Source organism: Gobio gobio (genome assembly GCF_949357685.1).
Source record: "Gobio gobio genome assembly, chromosome: 2".
NCBI classification, from domain to species: Eukaryota; Metazoa; Chordata; class Actinopteri; order Cypriniformes; family Gobionidae; genus Gobio; species Gobio gobio.
Genome location: NC_137098.1, coordinates 64,750,025 through 64,769,780, shown reverse-complemented (window position 1 = coordinate 64,769,780; position 19,756 = coordinate 64,750,025). Strand labels below are relative to the sequence as shown.

The following is a 19,756-nucleotide window of genomic DNA, read 5'->3' as shown; positions in this document are numbered from 1 at the left end:
TTGGAAAAAAGAATTTTTATTTTTGAGTGATATTAGTTCAACTATCCCTTTAACACTGATCCTATTTATTCTTGCATTAATATGAAAGTATACACTTTAATACAGAGTAGGGAAAAAATACCATTTAACATTAATTAGACTAATTATTGTTTGCCTATGAGACATAAATCAGAGCAAATAGTTTACTCTCCTGTATATACTGTAATTGCACGGGCCAGGGAAGATTTATGTCCCTTTTAAAGTACTACTAATCCCAAGATTCTCGGAGGAGGTACATGATTTCCGGGAATAGTGTTGCCAGTGGGAAGGTGCGCGCAGAGGGACCTGTTGGAAATGACGGGAGCAGAAATCCTGTTTCATAAAAGAAATCACAACAAACAACCCGGGGTCCACGGCAGAGAACAGCGAGCCAGCGGAAAACAGGGTGTGTGTGTGTGAGAACTATAAAGACGAAATGTCATCGCCGAGTCTTTGAGGTGTTTAGCCGGTTAGCACGTTAGCTCGCTCCACACCTGCTAGTCGGCTCATTTGGGCACCTCAGTGGACACACGAAACAAACATATTTCCCCTCACACAGCACATGTCATGGGGAATTCTTGTTTAGATGACATATTTCAGAGGTCTCGCCATGTTTATAATAATCAACAGTAAAAGGGTTCAGTAGTTACGCTAGAGAGACATTAGCTGGCTAATTAGCGGTTAATCTGCCCATTGACCTACATTCCGCCGCAGTCGCAATGAATAACTAACCTGCGTTTAACTATTTAGGTGTTATAAAAAATTCATAAATAGTTTGAGTTGGTGAGTTAGGACTTAAATGTAGCTGTTTTGTTTCCTTAACAGCGGTTTAGTGTGTTTATTAATTCATGTCGACATTTTTTAAACATAATTTAATAATTATTAACATGCATACATTTAATGAGTAATACTCGCTGATATTAATATAGATAAGTGTGATTATTTTGGGGCAGTTTATTAATATTTTCACGGTTTATCTCAGGTTATGCTCAATGGAGACGCTCATGAGTGCCGTGGCCCCGCGTGCACCGGCGACGGTGAAGCGGGTGTCCGAGGTGGACTTCCGCTCCGGCACGACGCTGGAGCAGCTGTCGGCGCAGGTGCAGGAGCTCGTACAGCTGGAGCAGGGAGAGTTTGGGGACCAGACCGCGCTCGAGGTGCACACGGCCAAAGACTTCATCTTTAATATGTTGGGTGAGGAGACCACTGTGAACGAACACACATACATAAATATACACATAAGTGGGCGTGTGTCCTGGTAAACACTACATTAAGAGGACAAAATGTCCCCACAAAGATGGCAATATTCAAAATCCTTGTCCTTGTGGAGACATTTTTTGGTCTCCAAGAGGAAAACGGCTTATAAATCATACTAAGTGATGTTTGTTGAAAATGTAAAAATGTTTTCTGTGATGGGTAGAGTTAGTGTAAGGGGATAAAATATACAGTTTGTACAGTATGAGAATCATATCTATGGTAAGTCCCCATAATACACGAAAACACAACGTGTGTGTAAATTCTGTGCAAATATTATTGCTGTAGCTGATTAGGTGAAGTGAGCACCCCCATGGTACACATTAGGTATGGTCAACTTCATAACAAAAGATGAACGTTTGTATTTTATTAATTTTGTTTTTAGGACGAGTATTTTTCAAAAAATGTCAAATTGCATTCAGGATGTTTGCAATGAAGATATCTTTTGGTCTCCATGAGAAAAACATACTAAGTGATGTTTTTTTTAAAAATGCAGTTTGTTTTCTGTGATGGGTTAGTGTTAGGAGATAAAAAAATTACAGTTTATACAGTATAAAAATCATATCTATAAGCCCCCATAAAACACGAAAACAACGTGTGTGTAAATTCTGTCCAAATATTATCATATTATTGCTGTAGCTGATTAGGTGAAGTGAGCACCCCCATTAGGTATGGTCAACTTCATAACAAAATAATGTTTTTTTTCAGGACAAGAGTATTTTTCAAAAATCTCAAATTGCATTCAGGATGTTTGGAATGAAGATAACTAATAAAACCGATTGAATATGCCATTTCTGGGCAGTTTTTAACAGTCCACATCCGCTTTATTTATCCAGGTCTCTGAATCAGAGCTTGACCCAAGTGAAGCGGTTTGTCCAGCAGGTGTCTCTAGTTCTCCTTATTTTCCCCCCTCCAGATCTCCCCCAACACCCTTTTCTAATCTCCTGCTCTCCCGTCACCATGTACACACACAAACGAAATGTCATCCTTTTTCTGTGTGACACAAGTGAGGGAGAGAGATTTGCAGAACTGTATTGTTCTCTGAAAACATCACTGGAGCCGCTTCACGTAATCCTGTCAAATGCTGGATTTGGTGACAGTTTCTCTTTTTCTCTCTCGTTCTGCTGTTTTTTTTTAGCCGTAGCCGGTTCTCTCCTCCGTAGGAAACCTTTTAGCCTGTAGCTCTCTTCTGTTTTTGTTTCATTTGTTACATCTTGTTTTGTTTGTCGTTTACTTTTGGAACTTTTCTGCCATCCTGTCAGTCCAGCGTTTGTGTCTTTTTTCCTGCCTCCTGTTGCTTCTCCCTTTCTTTCTCGTCTTTAACCCCTTGGTGTTCAGCCAAAAGCTTCCTACTTATTTTTTCTTGTTTGCCGTTTCCATCTCTCACTCTCTAAAATATGCAGACAGTTTCAAAGCGACATCCATCACACACCTACTGAGAGTGATGGGTAGACAGATTGTTATTTCTATGCCGGGTAGGCTTTCTCCTTAGCATTCGTTTTGAATATGTTATGTACAGTATGATTGAAAAACTGATGATCCGCTTTTATCGGCTCTTACCTGTCCATGAGTATTTAGATGTTAGGTCACTTCAGAAGACCTGAAGAGATTCTTGTAATGCAAGTGCCATTGATCAATTAATCATCATGATTTCTGTTTCCACACCTCCATGACCTGCGAGCATTACCATACCATCTGCATGCCAGCCTCAAGACTCACAACACATTCCTCCCAGAGGAGCTAATTAAACTCAAATGGTGTTAAAAATGAAAAGGACAAAAGGGATCATGGTTATTGTAGAAAAACAAAAAGCCTTCCGCTTCAGTTTTTGGTGTGAAGGTCACAGGGTCCCCGAAACAAACACCATAAACTATTTTTATGTCAATGTGTCTCATTCATTAATAATTGTGTACACTATATACGCACATTTGAACTTCTCATCAAAGCTTTCCGCCTAATTCTCAACACGTGCACATGCACATGAATTTGTTGTTAAAGGGAAAATTCACCCAAAAATAAAAAAATCTGCCAATTGTCTATTCACTCTAAAACTGTTCCAAACCTGTGTAAATGTCTTCGTTCTGCTGTACGCAAAGGAAGATATTTGGAAGAATGTTGGTAACCAAATCTCGTATCCCATTGACTACCATAGTAGAACAAAAAAAATACTGTGATAGTCAATGAGGCCCGAGATTTTTTGGAATATGATCATTTTCCACGGCACACCTGACAACCTGTGTTTCCTGGTTGGGAATAAATGTATGTATATTAGTTCTGTTAAAATTAGCGTGTTAACACATGCGATAGATTTTTTCAGTTTAACACGTTAAAATATTTAATGCACTTAACGCAGCATCCGTTTTTCTGTCATTTTTTTGGCTAGTGTTACATTATATGATCACTCTCTCATTCATGCAAATGCTTTTAAACCATTAAAGCGCGACAAGACAAAAGAGAACGAGCTGTGTGTGAATGTCCTGAAAGACGCGCGCCAGAATCGAGTTCTTTCACGCTTGAGCAAACAATAACACACTGAATTGTGCCAAAATTCCCGTTTTGTTGAGCATTCTCATAAGAGCTTTCTTAAATGAGTTAAATAACGTCTTAAATGAGTTAAATAAAATGTCTTAAATGAGTTAAATAACGTCTTAGATGAGTTAAATAACGTCTTAGATTAGTTAAATAACGTCTTAAATTAGTTGAATAATGTCTTAAGTTAGTTAAATAACGTCTTAAATTAGTTAAATAACATCTTAAATTAGTTAAATAACGTCTTAAATTAGTTGAATAAAGTCTTAAATGAGTTGAATAACGTCTTAAATGAGTTGAATAATATATTAAATTAGTTAAAAAACGTCTTAAATTAGTTAAATAACGTCTTAAATTAGTTAAATAACATCTTAAATGAGTTAAATAAAATAATGTCTTAGATGAGTTAAATAACGTCTTAAATTAGTTGAATAACGTCTTAAATGAGTTGAATAACGTCTTAGATGAGTTAAATAACATCTTAAATTAGTTGAACAACGTCTTAGATGAGTTGAATAAAATAATGTCTTGGATGAGTTAAATAACGTCTTAAATGAGTTGAATAACGTCTTAAATGAGTTGAATAACGTCTTAAATGAGTTGAATAACGTCTTAAATGAGTTAAATAACGTCTTAAATTAGTTGAATAACGTCTTAAATGAGTTGAATAACGTCTTAAATGAGTTGAATAACGTCTTAGATGAGTTAAATAACGTCTTAAATTAGTTGAATAACGTCTTAAATGAGTTGAATAAAATAATGTCTTAGATGAGTTAAATAACGTCTTAAATGAGTTGAATAACGTCTTAGATGAGTTAAATAACATCTTAAATTAGTTGAATAACGTCTTAAATGAGTTAAATAAAATAATGTCTTAGATGAGTTAAATAACGTCTTAAATGAGTTGAATAACGTCTTAGATGAGTTAAATAACATCTTAAATTAGTTGAATAACGTCTTAAATGAGTTAAATAACGTCTTAGATGAGTTAAATAACGTCTTAAATGAGTTAAATAACGTCTTAAATTAGTTGAATAAAATGTCTTAAATGAGTTAAATAAAATGTCTTAAATGAGTTAAATAACGTCTTAGATGAGTTAATTAACGTCTTAGATGAGTTAAATAACGTCTTAAATTAGTTAAATAACGTCTTAGATGAGTTAAATAACATCTTAAATTAGTTAAATAACGTCTTAAATTAGTTGAATAAAGTCTTAAATGAGTTGAATAACGTCTTAAATGAGTTGAATAATATATTAAATTAGTTAAAAAACGTCTTAAATTAGTTAAATAACGTCTTAAATTAGTTAAATAACATCTTAAATGAGTTAAATAAAATAATGTCTTAGATGAGTTAAATAACGTCTTAAATTAGTTGAATAACGTCTTAAATTAGTTGAATAAAGTCTTAAATGAGTTGAATAACGTCTTAAATGAGTTGAATAATATATTAAATTAGTTAAAAAACGTCTTAAATTAGTTAAATAACGTCTTAAATTAGTTAAATAACATCTTAAATGAGTTAAATAAAATAATGTCTTAGATGAGTTAAATAACGTCTTAAATTAGTTGAATAACGTCTTAAATGAGTTGAATAACGTCTTAAATGAGTTGAATAACGTCTTAGATGAGTTAAATAACATCTTAAATTAGTTGAATAACGTCTTAGATGAGTTGAATAAAATAATGTCTTAGATGAGTTAAATAACGTCTTAAATTAGTTGAATAACGTCTTAAATGAGTTGAATAACGTCTTAAATGAGTTGAATAACGTCTTAGATGAGTTAAATAACATCTTAAATTAGTTGAATAACGTCTTAAATGAGTTGAATAACGTCTTAAATGAGTTGAATAACGTCTTAGATGAGTTAAATAACATCTTAAATTAGTTGAATAACGTCTTAAATGAGTTGAATAACGTCTTAAATGAGTTGAATAACGTCTTAGATGAGTTAAATAACATCTTAAATTAGTTGAATAAAATAATGTCTTAGATGAGTTAAATAACGTCTTAAATGAGTTGAATAACGTCTTAAATGAGTTGAATAACGTCTTAAATGAGTTGAATAACGTCTTAGATGAGTTAAATAACATCTTAAATTAGTTGAATAACGTCTTAAATGAGTTGAATAACGTCTTAAATGAGTTGAATAACGTCTTAGATGAGTTAAATAACATCTTAAATTAGTTGAATAACGTCTTAAATGAGTTGAATAACGTCTTAAATGAGTTGAATAACGTCTTAAATGAGTTGAATAACGTCTTAGATGAGTTAAATAACATCTTAAATTAGTTGAATAACGTCTTAAATGAGTTGAATAAAATAATGTCTTAGATGAGTTAAATAACGTCTTAAATGAGTTGAATAACGTCTTAAATGAGTTGAATAACGTCTTAGATGAGTTAAATAACATCTTAAATTAGTTGAATAACGTCTTAAATGAGTTGAATAATATCTTAAATTAGTTAAATAACGTCTTAAATGAGTTAAATAACGTCTTAAATTAGTTAAATAACGTCTTAGATGAGTTGAATAACGTCTTAGATGAGTTAAATAACGTCTTAAATTAGTTGAATAACGTCTTAAATGAGTTAAATAACGTCTTAGATGAGTTAAATAACGTCTTAGATGAGTTAAATAACGTCTTAAATTAGTTGAATAACGTCTTAAATGAGTTGAATAACGTCTTAGATGAGTTAAATAACATCTTAAATTAGTTGAATAACGTCTTAGATGAGTTAAATAACATCTTAAATTAGTTGAATAACGTCTTAAATGAGTTGAATAATATCTTAAATTAGTTAAATAACGTCTTAAATGAGTTAAATAACATCTTAAATGAGTTAAATAACATCTTAAATGAGTTAAATAACAACTTAAATTAGTTAAATAACATCTTAAATGAGTTAAATAACATCTTAAATGAGTTAAATAACATCTTAAATTAGTTAAATAACGTCTTCAATGAACGTAAAGAGTGTTGAGAAAATAAGATGTGTGTGACAGTGCGTCAGATCCACGTCATGTTTGGCAGCGGCAGATCTTAAAGTCACAGCAGCCACTAATGATGTCTGTCATCAAAGTTAAAGGGAACAGAGAACATTTTAGCTTTAATGAGGATTCATCTATATTTAATTTATCATTTATCCAGTGCAGAATGTTTGATTACTTTATTCCGTTTCTGTATATTGCCTGTTCGACAGGTCGGAAGGCCACAGGTAAATATGACATTTATTATAATAGGTTTATGTGAAGAATGTTCACTTTAATTAATAGATATTTTTTAAAGCCTAATAAAAGTTGAAATTGATCTAGCTTTCAATTATACGGTAATGTTGAATATCTATCATTTAATGGTTAAAAAAAAATCTATTTCATAGAGACATCAGTATCAGAGATACTGGCCTTCATTCATAAAAACATGACATGTATGACATAAAATATTAAAAACTCTTTAATCGTGATTAATTACAGAAAAAAATTGCATTTAATTAGTTCATTTTTTAATCGATTGACAACACACACACACACATAATGAAATCTATTTAAGATCTATATCTATGTTTAAACTTTCATAAACCTTATAAACTTAATGTTTATAAGGCTGTTGTTGTTTATAAGTATGTGATTTTTGCTTATGATTGGTTTCAGTTCTTACATTTTTTTCCCCCGTAAATTTAGAAAAGTTATTGATGAATCATGATTTGTTGAAAACGTTCTAATGCAGATTTCGCACTCAAATTCGTGCATACGCATGCTTAGTGAATGAGACCCAATGTTGTAGTCCAACTGAAATCCTACCAGGCCTTTTTTTTGCTAAGTCAGATTTAGTGCTGGGTGTTGACACATTTTATAATTTGATTCGATTTCGATTCACAAACTTGCGTTTCGATTTATTTGATTCATTACTGGTTAGTTTGGATATATATCGGGTGTAATTCATGTCAAATTTTATTTACGAATGCTGTAAATGCAGTTGTTTGTACTACATTACCAAATATTGAAGTTTAAAATTAACAGATTTGTATACAAACACTTATATTTATACATAAGGCTGTTTGTATAATAATAAAGTTATAATACTAACTTTATAATTACATAGTTATGTTTCTACTCCAATTCGTTTTTTTAAATGTATACATTTAAATAGTGGCTGCCATAACTTGCCGGACAGTAAAAAATGTAATAAATATGTAATATATTGCATATATTTATCAAAATGCTCCTCTCCAGAGTAATTTTTTTAGCTGACTATCGAGTTTGTGGACATTAAATGGCCTTTTTTTAAGGTAAATGTAACATTGTTTACAAGCTGTTTTATTGACATCTTTCCGCGGTTTAAACGCTGATTGAGCGATTACATGACATGATACACTTCAGTAAGTTGTACTGTATCTTTCAACATATCTTCTGGTGTTCATTCATGTTAATTTTGTGCTGTAAATAGTAGTAAAGCGGAAGAGAATTTTATTTATAAAATTTCGTAATAAAATGGACAGAATTTTCAAATAACAAAGCACAAAGCTTATTGTTATTTGTTGGATGGGAGGTGCTACAATGTTCTGTTCAGCATAGACTAAAATTCTTGAGATTCGAGAATCTATATCAGTTCATCAAAATGAGAGCTTAAAATCTCAAAATCAATTTTTTTTACCCAGTGTAACCCGTCCTTTTTGACCCGCCCGCTCCAAGTGGGACTCGAACCCGGGTCTGTCGGCATGAGAGTCGGATGCTGCTTCCTCTAGCGTCAGTCACTAGAGCATCTCTTGAGATCTGAGGAGTGAGGTTTACTTGCACAGCGACCACTAGCTGTCGAGAAATCTAGTTGTCGGTACCAATACTAACAAAAGTACACAATACTCGATACCAAAGTCGATACCACATTAAAAAAATAAATAATAATAATACTTAAATATTAACTTTTTTATAGATATTTTAAATAAGAAATTACAAATATCTCACCAAAATGTTTGCTCAGTCAATGTATTTGTATTTTTATAAGGTAACTTGTTGCAATTGTCAGTAGGGATGGGGCCGATCCGATCCAGTATCGGTATCGGGACCGATACCAGCTTAATTCACGTATCGGATTTTCCCGATCCAACCTGCGGAGAAATCCGATACCCATGCGCTTTCCAAAAGTGATTCCCGCCGGCTTGTCTGCTAGCTGGCTGCAAACTATGGAATGGATTTCCTGATGGGAGGCGCAGCTCAATGAGACACAGAGTTATGAGACACGCCCCACTCAGGAAATCCATTCCGCAGTTTGCAGCAGGATAGCATTGAGCAGCATTGTGGCTAGCCAACATGTCAGCTGTGTGGAAATACTTCACACTGGAAACACCGCAGAGCAAGACAATGTTTGCAAAACCGTAGTTCAGAGAGGTGGAAGCTCCCTCGCGTCGTACAACACAACGAACGCAATCAAACATTTAAAAAAGCAGACAAGACTAGGGTGACATTTAAGAGATAAAAATCAGGGCTTGACATTGACAATCGCCATCTGCGTGTATTTCGGCTGTGTAATACTCACACCAGCCACTTTGAACTTATTATGGTCTTCTCAAAACCATCTGTTATAATCGCGTTGTGCATTATAACCAATCACGTGTTTATATTGAGTTTATGAATATAATAATCAGAGGCGTTCAGATTAGCAAAGTTTTGTTCAGAGCGCGCGCGGCTCTCACTCTCGCTGAAATCTACACTCAAAGCAGAGATAAACGTGCGATGTACGCAGGAGATTCATTCATCATACAGTGATTGACAGTTTTTGTTATATTTCAGCACCGAAAATAGTTTCAAACAAAACACAGCAGAACAACAGCGCTTCTTATATGACTGGCATTAGGTTGGCTTGACGTTCGCGAATCTAGGGACCGTCTCTAAAGTTACATACAACATTGGTAACGTTATACACGTTTCTTACTTAAAAGGCATTTGAAGAGAATAACTTAGTCATAAAACTGACTGTAAAGTGTTCATCTAGGTGTTCGGTATGATGCACACCTTTTGGATTTTTTATATTTAATCAAATAAACTGTCAAATCATGAAAATATATGCTTTATTTCACTAGAGTACTGTATGGGCTCTTACACAAAATATGCTAGATTTAAATGTGTCATAGCTGATAGAACACTGATGAGAATATTGCTTGAGAATATATTTACAGATATAATATTAGAGATTTATGCATTATGTAAATTATATATAAATTACATTATATAAATGCATTATATATAAAAAAGACGACGGCCATTATAAGGAAGGAAATCCCACAGAATCTAGCTTAAAAAAGTGCTTAGAGCTGCTTGATTTATTTTTTGTTTGTTGATTTTCAAATATAAATTGATAACCGTGATAATTTGGGTCACTATTATGTTCATATCATACTTGCCTGTTGAGTGGAGTTTATGTCGGCATCATATAAAATCAACAATAATGATAATAATAATATTAAAGCAAACACAGTTCTGGTATTGGAATAGTATCGGTATCGGCCGATATCCAAATTCAGGTATCGGGATCGGATCGGAAGTGAAAAAATGTGGATCGGTGCATCCCTAATTGTCAGTAATAAAACAAGAATGAATAAACACGTTAGAAGCAGTAGCATAAATATATACAATAGAATAAAGATACAAATTAAACAGTGCTAAATATTTTTCCATGTAGGTCTAACAGTATTATTTAAGTAAAAATACCACAGAAATTGAATCTTATTAAAGGGGCCTTGAATTGAGAAATCAACTTTTTCTTGAGCTTTTTATTTATAAAAAAGGTCATCGGATTCCAATATTAGGAATGCGGTTGAAGACATTACGTGTTTGTTCCTTCATTTCATCGCAGATTCTTTTGTAAACGAGACTGGATTTGCAGACCGAATGAGATTAAAAAACACACTTGTTTTTGTATGTACTAGTATATAAAAATAGTTACAGATCTTTGATATCTACTGATTATCTGTACGTGTCTAACTATACATAATTAACGACAACTTAGCACGCTGTCACAGGCTGGAGTATCCTTTGTATTTGAGGTGGTGTTGGTTCATTGTCTTGTGTTTCGGGATCAGACTCGAGCACGTATGGGCGAATCATTCCTGTTGCCATTTTTCCACACAGCAAGTTTTCAAAACAATTCCCCACGTGTACTGACGGGGGAGTCAAAACTCAAATAATATGCAAAACTGCTATCCAATCATCGCAGTGGGCGTTAACTTCCAAGTCTTCCAAGTCAATGCGGCACACCCATAAAAAACAAGCGTTTCAAGAGCTAGGCTCAAAACCAGGGTAGAAAATAGCCTGTTACTTATTCATTATGATGATAAAAACCATGCAAATGTCATAAGTTGACCTCAGACAACCGTATAAAAAAAATTAAAAAGCCAGTTCATGACCCCTTTTAAAGCTTTTTTGTCATTTGGTTATCATTAATAGCATGGGCGTAGATTACTTTTAATAAAACGTACATTCGTCCCCCGCGCTTTACCGAGTCTCGCCGGTCCAAGTCGACCCGCTCCGTGTGGGATTCGAACCGGCATCTAGTCGCACCGCTCTTAATGGCCTACGTCTCTTATATGGGCACGTTTGTTTAGAAGCCAATGTGAATAAATCTAGATTCAAATTCAAAGACACAAAATAAAATATACATGACCTGTCATTTTATTCGTATCCAAAAACAAGGCGATCTGAACACCATGGAGTGCTAACAACACTCTCGTGCAACACTCTAATTCATACTCGAAGCCGGAAGGCGACCTCTCACAGAAAAAGAACAAAACGGATTCGTAGAAGTAATCACGTTCCAAAGGCATTCACAGCGCTGAACCAGCAGCTAAATAAAGAGAATTATGACTGATGAAACGCGACGACAAACACATGATTTCGACAATATATGGTTCATGTGTGTTTTTCAAGCCATCTCAAGGTATTTATTGACAATAAAGTATATGAATAATGCAGTGCTAACTGACATCCTTTTTAATGTTTAGTATCTTCTGCTCACAAAGGCTGCATTTATTATATAAAACAGCTGTTTACTATGTCAATATATAGTAAACGTGTAATTTATTCCTGTGATCAAAGCTGAATTTTCAGCATCATTACACCAGTATTCGGTGTCATATCGATTATAATATGAGGATTTGGTGCTCAAGAAACATTTAGGATTATTATCAATGTTGAAAACAGTTGTGCTGCTTAAAAATGTTGTGGAAACCATGATGCATTTTATTTTATAGGATTCTTTGATGAATAGAAAGTTAAATGAACAGCATTTATTTGCATTAAATAAAGCACTTATTAAATAGAAATCTTTATTTATATTATAGATGTCACTTGTGATCAATTTAATGCATGTTTAATGAATAAAAGTATTAATTTCTCTCTTTTTTAATCTTACCACAAAAGTTTGAATAGTATCATGGTTTCCACAAAAATGAAGCAGCACAACTGTTTTCATCATTGATAACAATCATAAATGTTTCTTGAGCAGCAAATCAGCATATTAGAATGATTTCTGAAGGATCTGGAGTAATGATGATAAATTCAGCTTTGATCACAGGAATAAATTACTTAATTTCTTTTTACTATATATTCACATAGATAACAGCTGCTTTACATTGGCATAATATTTCACTGTATTACTTTTTTACCGCATTTTATTAAATAAATGCAGCCTCTGTGAGCAGAAGTCTTCTTTCAAAAACATTGAACAATTGTAATTTTTAAACTTTTCTAAACTGCCTTGTTCAGTGATATTTTTTTAACATTGCATAAAATCCATGGGTACGTAGGCTAATGCACAAGTGTTTGTAGTGCATAAACCAATCATAAAATTGGCATAAAATATAGGGGAAAATATTATACATATTAGTGGTTATTGTTCAGCAGTGTATCTGATATCTTACTGAATTAAAAGCAAGAGATCAATTATATCGGTCAATTAGACAGAGGTCAGAAAAAAACGGGTATTATACCTGACATTTCTGTCCCCCTCACTTCTGAAAAGACGGCCAAGATGGGCATTTTGACATAACTATGTGTGTATTTGAACGTTTATGTGTAGGCTAAATAAGCCACGAGAGGCGGCTATGTGTGCGTTTTGGTTGAGAAAGTGTCCAAACTTCAACAGACCTACATTACGTGTAACTCATGCTTTGACAGCAGTGCATGTTGGGCTCTGATATATGGCTAGCAAATGCGTACGCTAACCAGCTTCCCTTTGGCATCTGTCATGGAGAGTGATGTTTTGCATTGAAGGCATTATTATTCTGTTTTTGTTTTAAAGTGGTCAATAATGGGGACCGTCTGGGGGAGTGATGAGTGAAATGCACCTGGTGCTGATGGCTTCTGCCTGTAGGGAGTGATGGACATAATGAATTAAGTAATTTGCATGCACAAACTGGTAATCAGTAAAGCTGTTGCTACTTGTTTTGGACAACATGATTTTAACACCCCTAGCAAGACACCAATTCTTTTCCTTATTTCCCCAGTGAAGGATTGTCTTCAGATTATGGGTCATTAAAGCACTTTTAAGTAGCACATCCATATGGCAGCTATACTTACAGTATTCAGTAATTGTCTTCTCAGAGCATCTTTTAAATGAGTGGATTGAATTTACATGCAACGGGTGTGTGATAAATAATTCTAAAGAAATGGGTGTTGACCAATTTCTACCTTCATAAAATATTAAAAGGCAAGATGTTCGTTTTCATTAAAAAGATTCCACTGGAGATTGCACTTGTTCATTTTAAAGAATTTAAGGAGCGGAGTCGCATTTGAAAACGAGAGCAGCGGCTTGAATTGCAGAGCAGAGTTGAGGGAGACTATCATTTATATCTTTCACTCTGAATTAGCGAGAATTATCCGACTCAGACTGAGGAGAGGTTTAGGGAGATTTCTGTCGTCTTAGGAAAAGCATCATCTTCCTCTGTTTCCCTCCATTCCTTACTTATCTGCTTTTGTTCCTCACTCACTTCAGATTTCTAGATTTCACACTATTTCTAGATCCACTGTCATAGTGCACGAAAGTTCACTCTTGCACTATGACAGTGGCTCATCCAGTAAAAGCAGTGGGTGTGGGTTTCTGTAAAAGTGATCACTCACATCTGTTCAAAAAATACTCCTACTTGTGCTCTTTGGTCAAAAATGACACCATAGGAAATGAATGGGAAATCTGCAAAAACACAAATTCACAGAAAAAAGCTATATTTCTAACAAAAAACATTTTTTTTTAATAATATATATAATATATATTCAAATCCATCAACAACAAAAAAAATCATTAAATGTGTCCAAAACAGAGCTAGGGAATTCTCAAGCCTCTCCATAGAGACCTCTAGTGATGACATACATGGTTGCATGATTTCTTAAATAATTCCAAAAGAGGGCGCTAATTTGCCTTCAAAAAAATATTTTGAAGGCCAAGTCTCTATTTTAACCTGAAATACTGCAATAAAAAAAAAAAAAAAACGGGTATTATTTTCAATGGAAAAAATAGACCATAATTATTGCAGAAATATTCAAAAATACCATCAAATCATCTAAAAAAAAAAAAAAAAATATATATATATATATATATATATATATATATATATATATATATATATATATATATATATATATATATATATATATATATATATATTATTGAAGAAAAAATAAATTGCATGGGTTTTACTGGGGTGGAGGAAGTTTAATTTTTAGGTGTCCAGTCACTTATGACCAGGAAGACAACCAATGCAACCCCTAAACGAAGAGCACCAAAGGGGTTAAAAGTATAACATTTGTCTAAACAACTTAAACACCAGGCATTTTATTAAGACTCTAGTCCTGCACCCTAGTCATTAGTGTGCCAGAGGGCTGCACATTTGAATCTTTCTGACCTCCGGCCCTTTTGCAAGACAACTGAATGCATAAGAACTCAGACATGTTTTATTAATGTGCTTGGGGTTGGAAATGTACAATTCTTTTAGCATTTTGAGCTTAAATTGCTTAGAACTGTGAAAACGTTGCCCTCTCGTTCCCCTCACTCCTATGTCTACCCACCCCTCCGTTTGTCTTTTTAAAGACTTTTTGTTTTGAATATTCTTCTTCTTCTTCACAGGCCTGGTGCAGAAGGTAGACAAGCGACTGCCGGTTGCCAATGAATACCTGCTGCTATCAGGTGGGGCCAGGGATGGTGTTCTTGACCTTAACCCTGAGGACCTTGGCGACTACGCCAAAGGCGTTGACTACGATTTGGACTTCACTCTACTGGTGCCTGCTCTTAAACTGCATGACCGCAATCAGCCTGTGACGCTGGACATGAGGCATTCCCCGCCATGCCATTCATGGCTGAGCCTGCGCCTCTGCGATCCTGCCATGCTGGCGCGTTGGCATATCTGCTGTCAAGACGAGATTAAAAGAGAGAATAAAGATGTGGAAGATGAGGAGGAAGAAATTGGTGCAGCACAAGGCTCAATCCCATCTCTGCAGAATCCTCAATCATTAGATGGGTGCTACTTCTCTCCGTTGTTGGTTGCCGATTGGTTCTGGAGTGTAGTTGGGACTGCGGTGGACGAGTTGCGGCAGAATCCTCAAAGAGGGATTCCTGTTCCTGATCGCGTGGAGCGGAACGGCCCTTTAACAACGCTGATTCTCACTGCGGGAACCAGCCGAATCCTCTACGACTTGCTTCCAGTGGTGTCGTTTCGTGGCTGGCCAGCCATCGCACAGGGCTGGCTCACGACCAACCATTTCTGGGATGGGAAAATAACAGAGGAGGAGGCCATCAGTGGCTTCTACTTGCTTCCATGTTATTCCCCAGCTGCCAGCCCCTCCACCAGGCCTGACCGTGAGTGGAGACTTGCCTTCTCCCGCAGTGAGGTTCAGCTAAAGAAATGCGTGCCCTACCCAATGGCACAAGCCTTCCAAGCGGCTAAAGCTGTACTGTCGAGACTGTTAGCCCGCCCACGCACCGGCCTTAGCCTCTACCACCTACGTACCTTGATGTTTTGGGCATGTGATCGCTTGCCTACCAGCTTCCTTAGCTGTCCAGATCACGATACACCTGCACGGCTCTTCCTTGGTCTTCTTGATGACTTGACTCACTGCATTCTAGGCAAAAACTGTCCTAATTACTTCCTCCCCCAGTGCAACATGCTAGAGCACCTCACGGATGGGGCTGCCCTGTTAGTTGCGCGGAAACTTGCACATTTACGCTCTGATCCTGCAGAGCACTTAAGAGCAGCTTTGGAGCAAGCTCAACAGGCATGCCAGCTCAAACGAGAGGCAGCGGGAGCTGGGAGCAATGGGCATGGGTTATCATCACCTAGCCACGGATATGGTCCAGGATCACCACAGGATGACCGGCTAGCACAGCGACTGCAACAGCTGGTGACGGAAAACCCTGGCAAATCGATTTCAGTCTTCCTCAACCCAGATGACGTTACACGCCCTCATTTCCGCATTGACGACAAGTTCTACTGAGTGGACTGAGCTGGTTTACACACTGCCCAGGGGACAGAAACCCTATATGACAGAACTTGTAGAGGACACTGTGCTTCTGTATTGAACCAAATTGTAAAATTGCCCCCACATGGTCTCGCTCAACAAGGCTGACAACAATCAAAGCACCTGCTTGACACTCCAGTGAGGGTTTATCAGGTGTCACAAATGTCAGGGAGAACAAAAGTAACGGGAGAGGATGGATTTTAGTTATGCGTCTCGGACGAAATCAAAACGAAATCCTTGTACAAATACAATAATAGTATTCTATAGAGATTGAAGATTTTTACCCACTACTCGATACTACTGAGAATAGAAACTACTACTATTTTTATTTTATTTTTTTGCAGAATGAGGGCAGTAGAACTGGAAAACCAACTAGGCCAAGGTACACTATGATGAAACCGAACGTAATGTTTGGTGTGTGTGGGGAAGTTTGCGGTTATTGATCACACAACCTTCTCTTTCTTTAGTCTGTCGGCTACACTGCTTGCTCCCTTTCTCAGGTACTTTTTATTACTTTCTTTTAAGTGGTGAGTTTTGAGCTGGTCTAGTCAAAAACAACATAAGCAGAAAGATAGACGAGGAATAACTTGCAAATCCAGGCCTTGGCCTTTATGTATAAGAAGCTGTTGTACAGCAATCTTTTTGAATCAAATACTGCTCAAAGCTATTTACTTTTCAGATTTTTAATTTAGATGCCGATGATAGTATATCAAGTTTCAGAGACCGAGGTTGTACTAATTGTAATGGTTCCTGATTGGATTGGATCTGCACATAAATAGTATGTGTTCTAGTGGAAGCATATGTTTGAACGAAATGGTCTTTGAAAGTTAGATGTTTTTGAAAAGGTTTTGGGGTGATTGAGGTTTTCCGACACTGTGTGAACTGTAATGATATAGAGAGAGAGAGATCTAGAGTGGGGCAACAGAGGTTTAGAGAAAGGATAGAAGGAACATGTAAAGAGACAGAGGAGCGCATCGCAGTGTTTTTGTGTGTGAGTGAAAGGGTCCTACAGTATCTCGCTCTTGCAGATTTGCATTGGTAGCTGTGGGAGGCAGAGATGGATGGAGAAAGTCAAACACAACGTCCACTGGATAGATTAGGCCGAACCAATGGGACTCCCGGGACCGCAGACATCTGCTCTCCCTCACTCATTGTCGCTTTCTGTCTCCTTCCTAAATCCTATCCTCTTCATCGGCCTCCATCTCCATCTCTACCTCTTTGACTGTGCTCGAGGATTAAAGAACAATGTTACATGTGTATTCAGCATAAATCGCATTAGCGCCCTGTGGGAGTTGGCAGACTGTTCATGTGGCTGCTGCGTATATACAGAGCAATCAGTAACAGCGATGCCTTTGAATGACGGCAAAATGGCGAGGAATAGGCTTTTTATAGTGGATTTCTTATTCCAATATGAGAGACATGCTACTGAAAAGAGTTTGTGTCGTGTTGCACATGGTACAGGTAGACTACTATACATATATCTGCTGTATGCCAAGGAAAAGACACCAAAGATAGATTGCTTATATTAAAAGTCATGCGTCATGAAGGAAATAGATGTATGTCTTGTGTAAATTGTCAGGGTTTGACACTGTATACCTTAAAAGGCCTATTTAGTGGGTTTAAATATTGTGAAATGCTTGAATCAGTATTTGTAATGCTACTTTCAGTGTTTTACTGCTTATGACCGTTGTTTAGCACAATGCCTGATATCAAATGAACAGTGGAACTATGCAAAATTTCACAATCATCTCTATAAATGAGATATCAAGGCCTGCCATGCCTGTGCTAGTTATCAAGAGCGTTTTATACAATGATTGCATTGAGGGGGAATTTATGTTCCTGCCTTAGGGCATGATGAAATGTTCCGGATGCATTTCAGGTGAATATCTGAAGGAAGCCAAAGCACATTAATTTTCCTTCCCAACTTTTTAATAACGTGGTCCCAGTGTTTCTTTATCTGATAGCGTAGTCCCTCGGGTCATGCTAGAGTTTTTCGCCCTCGAGCTATGAATGTAAACAACATTTTTTACCTCTTGAATTAATCTATTCATCTACTTAAATTCCCGGAATGGAAACGGAGCGACGCATATTTAAATGGTACCAAATATTTTTACATTTCATATCATTTCTCTGTCGTGCCTCAGAAGGCGTTTCTTTTTTCTTTTGTGTGTGTGTGGGGGGGGGATTGCCCTCTTATTTCTTTTTGTGTAATTCTATGTGATGATGCTGGTCATAGCATGAAATAAAACATTACATCTATATGAAGATTTGTCCTGTTTATATTTTATAGAGCCTGACCGATACAGGTTTTTGGGGGCGATACGATATTAGGGAGTAAAAAAAGTCTGATATATCGGCTGATATTCTTTGTGTATAATATAGTACAGTACCAGTTAAAAGTTTGGACACACTTTCCCAGTGGTGTGTCCAAACATTTGACTTTATATAGAAAGCAGTATATACATAATATACATACATTATACATAAATAAAACAGAACAATCATACAAAGGAAAAAGTTATTTTCAGGTTTTTCATGTATTTTCAGGTACATAAATAGTAATCAAATGTAAAATATCACTTTTATAATCTTTTGTGTATAAATATAGATGAACCCTTATTAAAGTTATTCAGTCAAGAGCCGTGAGCTGTTTGTCTTTTATCTCGTCTTTTATGAGAAAACACTTCCCTGCCATTGACAAGATTGTTCTGTGTTTTCACTGTTATACCATAGGGGGCGCTATTACACATCTCTTGGACGAGTACAGAATCTCTTGATCAAAACACAGGCAAAGAAGAAGCAGAAACGAGCGATCTCTTATAAGCAGATGCATATGAAAAATAACGCCATCATCAGCAATAAACAGCATATAAATCGCAAAACTGTACATAAACAGCAAACTGCCTAATGTTATTGAATGAAATGTCGACCCAGGACGAGCTCTAGGACTGTGAAGCTTTGGGGTGTTTATGGACTCCATCTACTCCATCTGTGTTTTGATCATCGTTCTGAATCCCATCTGTATGTAAGTTAGTAGCTTTTTTCTCAAAATGTTGCTTTTTTCATGAAACTTGCTCACATTCAAGTGTTGATAAAAAAAGAATACATGAAGCTAGAATAAAACAGAGGGTCTGTTCTTTCTTTTGATTTATTACATGTTCAGATATTCATACAACAAGATATTCTGTGGGCCATGAAACTTGTGAAAATGACCAAAAACACTGGCGGTGACTGGCATATTTCATGTCTACGTTCACTTAACCGACTATGTTTACGATGATACTCGACAAGACCGGCATTTTGACATAATTTTGTGTGAATATTCGCGCGCTGTGAGCAGTTTGGGCGCACGTTCATATCGACAGCATAATGTATATCTGCGACAGGCTCATATCGGCAGACCAATAAATCGGTCGGGCTCTAATAATTTATATAAATGAATGTTGCACATCTCAA

General features: G+C 35.9%; 1 protein-coding gene across 1 annotated transcript; it reads left to right on the top strand.

Moving 5' to 3' along the window:
- The first annotated feature begins 290 nt into the window (after positions 1-290).
- On the top strand, positions 291-19,416 carry tmem102 (transmembrane protein 102). Its single transcript, XM_079811015.1, has 3 exons — positions 291-424; positions 1,001-1,212; positions 14,913-19,416. Exons 2-3 carry the CDS (start codon positions 1,011-1,013, stop codon positions 16,274-16,276), a joined length of 1,566 nt encoding a protein of 521 aa, XP_079667141.1. The 5' UTR covers positions 291-424; positions 1,001-1,010; the 3' UTR covers positions 16,277-19,416.
- The last annotated feature ends 340 nt before the right edge of the window (positions 19,417-19,756 follow it).